This window comes from Acromyrmex echinatior, chromosome 5 (genome assembly GCF_024713525.1).
Source record: "Acromyrmex echinatior isolate Ae372 chromosome 5, ASM2471352v2, whole genome shotgun sequence".
NCBI lineage: Eukaryota > Metazoa > Arthropoda > Insecta > Hymenoptera > Formicidae > Acromyrmex > Acromyrmex echinatior.
Genome location: NC_141856.1, coordinates 5,747,281 through 5,760,201, shown reverse-complemented (window position 1 = coordinate 5,760,201; position 12,921 = coordinate 5,747,281). Strand labels below are relative to the sequence as shown.

Below are 12,921 nucleotides of genomic sequence, written 5' to 3'. Positions count from 1 at the left end.
GAGAAGTTTCATTGTGATTCATCATTGATTACTTACAAAGATTTAGAACAAATAAATATTTTGTTTATTTATTGGATAACTATAAGTTCATGCATCACAATATAACTTTACATGAATAATCTTGAATACATAAAGTTCTCACTTATATTAAAATTAAAATTGAGAGTTTTGTCATTTATTTTGTAATATATTTCTATATATATTTTTATTAAAGTATAAATTAGAAAATACTACTACCTATTAAAATAATTTACGATCAAAATAGTAAACAAAAAAAATTATATTATTTTTAAATACGATTTAGAATAATGTTTTATAATTTTTTTCATAATTTTATTATAATTTAGAAATACATTTTTAATGAAATACGTTCAGTAAAATAGTAAGTATAGTGCTTTTTGCTGATTGCATATTTTATTTAAATTTAAATTAAGATTGAACTTTATTTCTCTAGACTTCAAACAATTATCGCAAAGTGTTTATAGAGATGCTTTTTACGACTTTTAAGACTTTTTTAAGACTTAAACACAATAGGCACAGGCAACAGGGATTTTTGAGTCGTCAGCCAATCAGAGCTGGTGTAAATTCGATATTATATCCCAGAGCTTTGATATACATACAATACTAGGACATATAATACATACAGTACAATATTAGCACAATATTAATACAATATTAGGATAATCATATCCAGTAACGACATTGAACGTCGGCACTTTTGATGTAAGTGTTCTTAGGTCACATGATTCATCGCCATATTGTGAAGTGTACATAATAGAGTTATGATAGAACAAGCTCTTAAATTTGAATTTTTATTAAGTTTTTAAAGCCGGTTCTATATTAGTTGCTAATTTGTTGCAAGTTTGTTGCAACAGCCAATCTGGCGACTTCCGGCCAGAATCCACTCTCCCTTGGCTGCGTTCGGATTCCCACCTGGGTACTCCCCGGATGTCATATCATCCTTGTCTAATGTACGATAAACAACAAAGATGGAGTGATACCTGGTGACACTCGAATGGGAATCTGAACTCAGCATTGGATTGCCCTTGATTTTCTCTGATTCATTGTGTCACACCGTGTCACTTGTGTCGTTTGTTGGAAGGTACACTTTAGCAGTCTAGTTACATAATGCGGGCATCATGAACGTGTTGATACCGAATTGTTCAAAGATGGTCGGAGTAATACCGTACACTTGCAGAAGTGCGTTACGTCAAGTAAGTGTCTGCGAAACAATGGACTCAACATCGAGATATCATATGATCTTTCATTTGTTTTCGCCCGATGCGAAGAATTGTTGTCAGTTCTACAATAATGAATATCATTAAAGTGTTGTGACATGTCTGTCTTTTCTTTCAAAACTCCCAACTTTGTATTTAAAATAGAACGGTATCACAAAAGTGTCAGTTCTTTAACACTGATTTAATAATTACAAATTACTTTTTTTGTTAATGTGAAGACTGATGCATGTAATAATTCTCTATGTCCCTAATTAGCCTAGCCTATCAAAAATAGATTTTGCAGTGTAAACTTTGTTCAGCATAATTTTGCCAGTTAGAATATAACGAAATCTCTTAAAGATAATTGCAAAAATTGTATAGAATCTGCCTTTTTGTAACCATATAAGGCAAACATATTCTATTAAAATGTATGGATTATAATCCATTTAAATATTAATCTGTTGCAATATTCTGCTCAAATCTGCTGGCAATCTGTTAGTGTACTATAAATTATTATTTTGTATACTGAGATCTTATTTCGAGATTTTTAATTTTATATATTTTCAATAGATTAGAGCTTTACATACTGCAACAGTACAAAATGCTGAAGCCAAACTTAAGACCTTCTCAATTTATCGTTGGAATCCAGACAAACCCGATGAGAAACCATATATGCAGAAATATAAAGTTGATCTGAATGCGTAGGTTTTGTTTCAGTGAATATTTTTCTAAGATTCTCTTCGTATATGTATTTTTTGGCACTTAACATATTTTTCAGTTGCGGCCCAATGGTATTGGATGCACTAATTAAGATTAAAAATGAAATTGATCCAACATTAACATTCCGTCGTTCCTGTCGTGAAGGTATCTGTGGATCTTGTGCTATGAATATCGGAGGAACAAACACGCTGGCGTGTATCAGGTACCTCTACCTGGCATATAAGATATCTGAGCTGAATAAGATCCAGCACTAAATAGGTTCACTTGTAAATTTATTACTTTAAAACTCACTTTACTCCTGCAGTAGATGCTTAAAAAAATGTATCATAGGAAATAGATAAAAAAAGATTAAAGAATTGAAATTGACAGCAGCACATTTGTTTAACACAACAAAAACTTGTATATTCATTTTTATAACAATCTGTTGAAAATTTTATCAGCACACAATGTTACATAATTCATTATAAATATTATTCAACTTCCTAGCTATGGAAAATAACAAATAAATCGATTCTTTGAAATGAGTATACAGTACTCTCCATCAGTTTGGAACACCCTACGTTTTACATATTTGTAAATAGTTATTGAAAAAAGTCGAAATAAAAGTACATATGTACGTATGTTATCTATAACGTACGTATGTATGTACTTTTATTTCGACTTTTTTCAATTAAATAACTATTTACAAATATGTAAAACGTAGGGTATTCCAAACTTATGTATGTATTTTTATTTCGTCTTTTTTTCAATTAAGATTTAAATAAACTTCAAAAAAGATTTAATAATGTGCTACTAAAATATGGAATTTTAATTAAAATGCGATTTATACAAAATCTAATTCTTCGGGACGATTTTACAATTTTTACGGAGTTTGAAATCAACTTGTGAATCAAATAGTTTACTACTTTTATAGAAACCGTTAAACTAGAATTAAATGACCTGTGCATATACAATAAACACGTTGCAAAACAAGTGACAATATATATTATATATAAACAATAGACCAAAACACGAAATTCAATCTTGAGCGCTTCCATGCTGTGAAATGATTATCCAACATATTTTCAGCATGTACAAGCTTATAGGTGTTCTAGATAAATGTTTATCGTCATTTAGACGTCTTACGAAGTATTTAAACCAAAAACATGTATAGATCGCTGTCATATAAGACTTTCCTGTAAAACATAGTGTTCCCAAATTTATGGAGGATATTATATATTTTTTTTTAACAATGTACTTATTAAATAAGGTCCATTCATCAGGTTTATGTGATTATTATTACAGCTATTATTATTTGTTTTGTTATTGTATGTGGAATTTACGCCAAAGAATAACTACTTTCAATGCTGCTATCTTTTAAGAAGCCAAAATTGCATCCAAATTGCTAGAAAATTTCAAAGATGCAAGAGTTAATAATAAACAAAAAATTAAAAATAATTCTAATGTTTAAGAATAGAGTAAGTCCTAAAAAATTTCCTTTCTATGATTAATCATTTTGAAATTGATTTTGGAAAGATAGTTCACTTTCTTTGTTATTTTTAATTCATTTTTTATTTTCTTATATTCATATGCATGTAATAACTATAATAAGGCACAATGTCAGAGTTTAACAAAATTTTTTTTCATTCATTTACAAATATTCTATATAAACAATATTTGTAAATGAATAAACAATATTTGTATATAAACAATATTTACTTTTGTGAATTAATGAAATGAAGATTTGATTCTTATTTAGTTTATTTCAATATCCTCATAAATAGAATTAAAAAAAAAACAAAATTAATTGGGGTCTTATTCGACTCAGGTACCTTAACTATCACACTTACTTATCTTGATTTAAATTTATAACTTGATTTGATAGACTTATCTCAAGTTATATGTGCAAACTACAAACTGTCTAATTAGATATACTTAATATATTTAAAATTTAAATTCTGCTAATAAAGATGACAAATGTATTAGTCACTAAAAATAAATAATAATTATGTGTTACAGCAAAATTGATAAAAGCACAAGCACGTCGTGTGAAGTTTATCCCTTGCCCCATATGTATATTGTAAAAGACCTGGTGCCAGATTTAAATAATTTCTATGATCAGTATCGCAATATACAACCCTGGCTACAGCATAAAGACACGAAGGAAACTGGGAACGAACAGTATTTGCAAAGTGTAGAAGACCGTAAAAAGTTGGTAAGTATGTGAGATTATATTTATTTGATTTTCTGTTTCAATTATAATTATATTTCTTTAATCTAGAACTAAATGTACAATATAATTTTAACTGATATAGGATGGTCTCTACGAATGTATTCTCTGTGCTTGCTGCAGCACTTCTTGTCCATCCTATTGGTGGAACGGTGATAAGTATTTAGGCCCTGCAGTACTTATGCAAGTAAGTGCATCATATTACACTGTTTTAAATAATATTATGTAACAAAATAATCAATCACAATAAGCGATTTAGGATCGGTTGTTCCATCTTCGGAACCAAACTATGTGGTAATTTATCTATTGATTAAACAAAAGAGTAAAAGAGTAAGAGCATAAGAGAATAAAACAATGAGCTGAAGTTTACCAAAAGGTGAAACAACTCAACCTTAGAAAAAAATGACGCAAGTGAAAAATTCTTTAATAATGAATTGAACATATCATACAAATCAGATAACATATCTGAGATGAATTAGAATTCTATGTAATATTGCTTGATATGTTTACTCCAATCTCATAGATTTTCTCACTTATATCATTTCCTTCTTTCAACTATCATTATTTTCATTAGGCTTATAGGTGGATTATTGATTCGCGAGATACTCAAGCAAAGGAGCGTCTGGAGAAATTAAAGGACCCATTTTCAGTTTACCGTTGTCATACAATCATGAATTGCACGCGTACCTGTCCAAAGGTGAGTTTAATTCACATTAGAAGATGCTTCAATGAAATTATTGTAGTAACATACAAGTGTTTTTTTTTTGTTATATTTTACAATTCGCTTGTTTTATTCTCAGCAAATGTTTCAGTAGTTTCTATCTATTCTAGTTGCTATCTATTCAAGACAATTTAATTAACAGTAATATAATAGTAATATATTAAAATTATATTTATTAAACTGATAGAGCGCAGATTATTAATAATTTATTTTACTTATTCAGATCTTACTTTTCTGATCAATTAACATATTTCTCTTATTTCTCTTTTTTTATTTCTCTTATTTCTCTACTGTTTTCTTATATTTATGTATTTAATAAAATTATGGATACTTCAAGCATAAATATATATAAAGCAAAACAATAATAAGAATAAATCAATTATTCGAAATTAGGCTGAATTATAATTTAGTCAATTATAATAATTGAGTTAAGTTCAAAGATAGAAGGATAGAGTCAAAATACAAACACTTTGTACAGGGTCTGAATCCGGGAAAGGCGATAGCAGAAATAAAAAAACTGTTGGCTAATTTGAGTCAGAAGCCACAATCGGACCTCACCGCATCGGGATCTTCATAGTTAAAGGAATACTAGGTAGAATAAGTTCTGTATTATGTACTACGTGCAGCGAACATGTATTCAGTGTGATATTTCGAGACCGGAGATGTGCGGATCCACATGAAATAGCAGATAAAATGTTCTAGAAATTAAAAGATTAATCAAGCACCACTTGTGAATAAAACAGATTTTCCATATAGAACTATGTTATATGCAGTAATTATTAATGCAGTAGCAATCCTTCAAACGAAAATTATTCGGGTTATGCTTTATCAGTTTAATATTTTCACGGTTCAGCGGCCATCCGGATCCTAGCAGTCTCACGTGATCGATTGTGTACCTCAGCGGTGCGTAATGTTATACCGAATATGTCTTCATGGTAGCGATTTTCATCCTAAAAAAAGAATCAATTTATGCAGTATGTATTTTGCTGTCATATAAATATACATAAATCGTAAGCAACAAGAAAATGATAATATATGAAAAACATACTCTTAGTGATAACATATATGCTTCAACTTCTTTGTCCGTCATTTGGCTATGTGTTTGTATGATCTGTTTTAAAGTCTGATAAACATCTTCTGCCATTGTGCAATCTCCACAGACATAGAAGTGGCCGCGCTCATATACCAACATCTTGTAAATTTGAGACGCTTCCGAATGGATTAAATCTTGCACATATGTCTAATATTTATATAAAATGCAAGCTTCATTTCATATATCTTTTACACACACACACACACGCGCGCGCGCGCGCGCGCGCGCGCGCACGTACGCACACATATTATATACAGGATGTCACGAGACTTCTCCAACCCACAGGAAGATAGATGGGATCGAAATAAACATAAAAATCCTGTATTGTTTAGCGATATTCGTAATAATAATCGAGATATTAATGTTTGCAATTGTACTGAGAGCGCGCTGATAAAAACGTTCGGCCACTCGAAGTATAGCCTGGCTCACTTTTTCAAACATAGGCTGCGCTAGCAGTGCGTTGGAGAGGAAGCGCGCCGTTGCTTAGCTATATGGGTTGGAGAAGTCTCATGGGACACCCTGTATATATATATATATATATATAAATAAAATTTTTATGAGTAATATCTCTCTATAAATCTCTTTTTCTTAGATATATAAAATTATACATATTAATACCTTCTTAAAACCAGGTTCTCGGGACAATGCCAAAAACACCTTGTCTAAAACACCAACCTCCAACATTTCTTTCTTCTCTTGTCTATAAAGATCCAAATTTCTTTGACGGCAGCCAAAGAAAAGCCAAATCTTGCCAAATTTTTGATCTGCACACAAAAATATCATATGTTTATATAATGTCAATATCTGGTATTATAAGGATATTTTATATTAAAATTTATAATTATAAAATTAAAAAGATCTATAATGAAAACATTCATACTTTGCTGAAGTTTCATCTGAGCAAATCGATGATGCCAGAATCCTCGGAAAGGAGCGATTCCAGTACCTGGTCCCACCAATATCACTGGTGCCTCAGTTTCCGTTGGCATATAAAAGTTTGGCGCGCTTAAATATTAATGATTGTATTCAACATAAGATATTTATGTTCAATTGAGTGATGTTTAACTAATACAAAATTAGTATTTCTCACCTTCGTACAAACACATACAGCAATTCTCCTTCAGATATTTGCCGCAGATAATTGGAGCACACGCCAAAATGTACTGGTCCAGAACCGTCTAGAATGAATTTGTTAAATATAATCGAAAAGATATTATGTATCAGCTCACCATTAAATTGAATACGTACAAATTATAAATAGAATTCTTTGAAATGAAAGAGGAAAGAAAAGTAAGGCTTATACTTTGCGTTTGATATTGCACCACTGCAACTGTCAAGTGTATTTGCCCTCGATGCACTTGAGGAGATGATGAGATGCTGTAGAATCTTGGTTGTAAGGGTGTTAGATGAAGCAACAGCAATGGGGCATATGGAGTCACGGATGGAAATTCATCCAAAACTTCGGCCAAATTAGGAAATTTCCAATGTCTCCAATCCTCGTAAGCTGCCGGATCCTATTTGAAGAAACTTTCAAGTTTTGTGGATTTCACTGTATTTTTTTTGCAAATTATTATGTTTAATGTTGCTGTAAGTGTTTAATAGACTGCGTCAAGAAAACTTGGATAAATTTCTAAATTTTTAATTTTTAGATTGATTTTTAGAATTCTCTAATCTTGAGTCTTTATTATAATAAAATTAAATATTTTGTAAACTAATAACATTACATTATTTTGTGATATGAAAAATAATTATTATTCAAAATTTCATTTCAATTTTTTAAAAATATTTTTAGCTTAAAATTTTTAATTTTCGTAGTATTAACTGTTTCCAAATTCTGCTACTTCTCGAAAAACAACTACATTTATACATTTACATATTTACAGAGGCCAGAAGATCAAGCTGCGTCCGTTCTTTTGCATTTGTAGCTATTGAGGCGAAATATCTTAACAGATTCGGCGTAGGTGGTGTTGTGATATCCAAAAATCGAGTTAACAACATCCTGAAGGAATTTGGTAAATATCTGTCATGAGGTATCCATGTTTTTACAATTCCTGAAAAAAAGCCTCTGTTATTATTTCCTTGTAAAAAAAAGAGAGGAAAAATAAAAATTAATATTGTATAAACAATAATATCCACCATTAGGAGTATGTGCTTGCTTCTGCATTTGCAGCTCGATCGATGTATCAGTTTCAAAAGTAGATTGCACACGTTGTAAGATTCTCTGCACGAGATCTGTTCGATTGCACGCAAACACACCTAAGTGATCCCCGGGTTTATAAGAAATATCCATGCCCACTATGTCATCCAGTTCCAGAAGCAATGTTGTTCCGCTGGACTCATCGCCGCTCAAGTTGGTCCTTCGAAGCAAATTGCACATCGTCACGTTTCTGTTATGACATTTGCTTAATGCTTTGGCCATCGGTTGAGGATCAGCTTCTACAAAACGAACTGTGGCTGCAGACAACGCTTCAGAACCCAGAGACAAAGCTACTTCCAATAACGTATCATCATCGTCCAAGCAGAATGTTTCGCATGCAATCGCAAAGATATCAGCTGCCCATTTCCGAAAAGTCTGCTCCTGTCCACACATCTCGTCACCTTGGGCTAAACGTGCTAATCGCTCTCCGCCCAGCTCACCTAACAAGTTGTCAACGTAGCGACCAAATGCACAAAAGTTTGGATACGCGGACGATCCTAATGCAAACACAGCGAATCGAACATTGCTGAGAGGTCCAAAAGTATCCTCGGTTTGCGATTCCGTCGTAGAACCACGCAAGGAATCTAGACGATCCAATTTTTTCGACCCACTTACTTCTGTTTGGCTGTTAGCTTTAATAAATGATTTCGAGGTCGCCAAACTTATTTTATTCTCGCTGTTTATATAAGCATCGTTCATTTTCATTGCGTACAAATTTTGCGCAAAAACTTCTCCGTTTTCCGGCGGATCACCATTTCCAAAAGTAGAAGTTATCACCAGCAGTAGGGCTTCGTGCTCTATGTTACTGATATCATATTCTTCCATTGAAAGTACTTGAGAATGAAAAGCATGACCCAATAATTCGCCCAATTTTTCCGCGTACATTTGAGATGTGCCAGTTTCCGTAGCAAATAGCACGGTCGCTTTTATTCGACGCGATAATGCTCGTCCGAATAACTTGGATGTAAATTTCACAGCTCTCGCAATCTGCTTGAAATGAAACTTTCGTCTTGGTTTTTTCGATGTTGCTTTCTTATCGCGTCCTTTCTTCCATATGTGAGTTTTCCACGCTGGATCTTGGGCATCGTAAGAAGGTTTCAAATGATAAAGCGCCATTTCTTGATGAAATACCGGCGTAGCAGATCCAGATATTGGCGGCACAATCCATAGCCAATCTGCGGGACAACCGTTTCGAAGACGCATCTCATTTTCATAATGTTTCATGAAAGATTCCGAAGCGGTATGATGATCTACGATCGTCACGTTCTTCATTTGAAAGCTATGTAGTACTGCGACGTTAGCTTCTATCATTGCTTTATCTTTCCACAATGATGTGGATGTCCTTGTGTCTAGACCCATGTTCGTCGCTATTGTCTCGAGCATGTTATATCTTTGAGCATCACATAAATCTCTGGAACCAATCTCGGTGCTCATGTACCAGCCATTGAAAGGTGCCGCTGTAAATACTAAACCTCCACAATCGAAAACCATTCCAGACACGGCCGGAACGGCAAACCACTTAAGACTTAATTTCTCAAACCAATCATACCTATTATAAAAAAATATATGTATATATATATATATATATATATATATATATATACATATTAGGACTATTATTTTTGACAATTTCGAAAATTCGAAGTTTCAAAAGAATTCAAATTTGAGCGAAGTTAACTTCGAATTTTCGAAATTTAAATTGTTTCGAAGCTTCGAAAAGTTTGAACCTCGAAAAAGTTGTTAAAAGTAACAGCCCTATTACATAACAAATATTATTATATATGACATTGCATAATTTTTTAATTAACGCAATGAAAACTTTAAATAATATATAGTATTTAAAGATAGTATTTAAAGATAGTATTTAAAGAATAAAAAATTATTCATATGTTAAATTTACATAATTTCACATTATTTAACGAAAGCTTACATAGGATGACTAAGAGGTACTTCGAGTACCAAATCGCTGGGAATGTCAAAATAATCTGGATCGTGTCCATTGGCAGATAAAACCAATGGCAGTATGTCAAATCTAGTTCGTGCGCCTTTCCATCCTAATTTCATGCAAACCTATTGGAAAAAAAGTAATGGCTTTATTAAATTATTTTCGAAATATATGCATTCTTTCTTTATAGAGAATTTTTTTCAAAAGATATTTTTTTGATTTTTATAATGTACATTAAATAATTAAAAGAAAAGATCTCATGAATATATATATTTTAATTGAATTTTATAATATTCTGACCTCTGTGAATTCTACGTTTGCAGGATCGCCAAGAATGGTACCATCTGAATTTTTATACCCTGCATAATTGATCAGTTGATTATTCCATACTCTGTAATCGTGTTTCCCATCAGTGCGCTGTGGAAATATTGTTATCGCGGATCTGAAAATTGTGTATAATAAATAATTAGATATATATTGTATATCATACGCGTAAGTATGCCTGGTAGTTTTTTGAAATAATTTTTAGCTGTCTAATTTAAATCTCTATGTCAATCTCTTCAATTTCATTCACGTATAAACGGAAAGGATAAAGCTATTCTGATTCAGTATTTATATATATTTTTAAATAATGAAAGTTAGAAAAAAGTTATAAACTATATAAAAAATTCGTATAAAATTCACTTCACCTGATATTTCCTTTATTTGTACTATACTTGATATGATTACATAAAGCCTCAAACATGCCACTCGTAGTTGTAACATAACGGCAATCAAAAACCTACAAATGCATTCGTTTTATAAACAAATCGACTAATAGATATAATTTTTCAGATATTTATGAACTATATATAATGCATGAAAAATATTCTTTTTTTGTGAAAGTAGACAAGTTATGATATAAGACAAACCTGTAACTTTGACCACTGAATGCGACCAATGCATCTCGCAGCATTTCGCCAAGCCAACTTTGCTCCAAAAACCAATTCTGTTTCCGTTAACTGATACGTACCAGTGGAAATCACTTCTCTCTGCACACTCTCCAAACGTGCGCGATGAGCGTCGCTATTTAATCTATTTTAAAATGTGAAGAAAAGTTTAAGATTTATGAGAATTTCAAGGAATATATATGAATACTGTGGCAATTTTAATACCTTCTAATCGAAGTGAAATATTGCTCCAGAAAGTCAGTCGCATGAAGCAAAATTTCTTCTTTCGTTCGTGGCTCCATACCATGAGTAGGCAGCTGCATTATGCTACCAAGACAGACTTGGCCCGTGCAAAGTATTTTCTAGAAATTTATTTTATATTATTTTAGTTTTCTTATTTACACTATATCTTCTTTATTTTCGTATTTATATCATGTACATTATGTACATTAAAATATATCACATATACATTACATATATTACATATACATTAAAATGACGAAGAGAGAGAGAGAGAGAGAGAGAGAGAGAGAGAGAGAGAGAGAGACTACATAATAAAAGATTTTCAGAATATCTGTTGTTATAATGATAAGGAAAAAAAGCTTTATTTAAAAAATTGTTTTGGAAAATTAGATAAAAAAAATAACATCCATAATTTTTAAACTGATTAATTTTTAATTATATTATATGTATATACTTCATGTTTAAAATATATTGTAAGTGGCTCTCAAAATATAAATAAAACAGAATTAGCATTATTATATTATTAAAATAAAATATAAAAATAATTAAAAAATTATAGAATAAATTACATATAAAATATTAATATTATTCCTATTTTTTTAATAGAATAAATTTTCTTTTTTGTGCGTTCATATTATTATATTAATTATTAAAATAAATTTATATATATATGCATATTTATAAGAAAACTGTAAAATTAAAACACACAGAAGACTATCTTTTTTAATTTCCCAAAAAACATATACATTTTGTTTGGAAACAAGCTTATAAAAGTTTTCTTGAGTTAAATGTTCAAACTTTTTCATCTCCACTTCCTAGCCAAAACTTTCGTAATAAATTTCTATAATAAATAACGCGTTATTCTAATTCTAATATCCCTAATCATATATGTTATCAATATTCAAATATATTAAAAGTTGTTTTCCAAAATACCTCGGCATTTCTCACATGCAAGGAATCAAAAGCTTCTGTCTTGTCCGCGAGATTTCTGAGTTTCGTAGGCTTTTTTTGATGGGACGTTCCGTCGTGATCTTTCATTTTGCGTTTTACTGTTTAACTGTTCCTGCCTGACAGACTGACAAGTGTGACGATAAGGAGGAAAGGACGAGAGGACAGAGCGCGGAGATGACACAACGCAGCATCTCACGTGCCGTCATCTCACATGCGCCAGCATGCGCAACATTGATCCATTCCGCTTGTCCTCGGGACATTTGCTGGATCAATTAACGGGCAGGACTTGTCGCGTTGAAATAAAAATTTATAACAAATTTGCGATCTGCAATTCATTAATTTCATGCACTAACACTGTTATTTTTATGTTACCTCTAAATTTTCAAGTACAATAATAAAATAATAATAGCAATAATAATAATAATAATAATAAGACAATAATACTTAGGATAATAGATTACATATAAAAAATAACATTCTTTGATAACATTTATATATTATATAGTATTATTTTATATAATGAGTAAAAATGATATGGAAATGAATAAATATAAATATTATCTACATATAATAAAATGAATTTATCAAAAGCAGAATATTTCAATATATCATAAATTCTCTATAAATCTTTTATATTCTAAAAAAGAATGTTAAAAACATTACGATCCGGAATATTTTTTTCTCAAGATTATTATT

At 31.1% G+C, this 12,921-nt stretch overlaps 2 protein-coding genes across 2 annotated transcripts; one reads left to right on the top strand and one right to left on the bottom strand.

Annotated features, from left to right (window-relative positions):
- Positions 1 to 1,042: 1,042 nt before the first annotated feature.
- SdhB (Succinate dehydrogenase, subunit B (iron-sulfur)) lies at positions 1,043 to 5,625 on the top strand. Its single transcript, XM_011061906.2, has 7 exons — positions 1,043 to 1,214; positions 1,788 to 1,918; positions 1,996 to 2,139; positions 3,936 to 4,131; positions 4,232 to 4,333; positions 4,721 to 4,843; positions 5,346 to 5,625. Exons 1-7 carry the CDS (start codon positions 1,140 to 1,142, stop codon positions 5,442 to 5,444), a joined length of 870 nt encoding a protein of 289 aa, XP_011060208.1. The 5' UTR covers positions 1,043 to 1,139; the 3' UTR covers positions 5,445 to 5,625.
- On the bottom strand, positions 4,129 to 12,473 carry Nos (Nitric oxide synthase). Its single transcript, XM_087406402.1, has 14 exons — positions 12,208 to 12,473; positions 11,257 to 11,393; positions 11,014 to 11,176; positions 10,792 to 10,883; positions 10,403 to 10,544; positions 10,088 to 10,227; positions 8,097 to 9,706; positions 7,842 to 8,011; positions 7,264 to 7,474; positions 7,051 to 7,138; positions 6,841 to 6,965; positions 6,579 to 6,724; positions 5,916 to 6,107; positions 4,129 to 5,817 (listed from the first exon to the last, which is right to left on the bottom strand). Exons 1-14 carry the CDS (start codon positions 12,310 to 12,312, stop codon positions 5,710 to 5,712), a joined length of 3,429 nt encoding a protein of 1,142 aa, XP_087262528.1. The 5' UTR covers positions 12,313 to 12,473; the 3' UTR covers positions 4,129 to 5,709.
- Between the last annotated feature and the right edge of the window lie 448 nt (positions 12,474 to 12,921).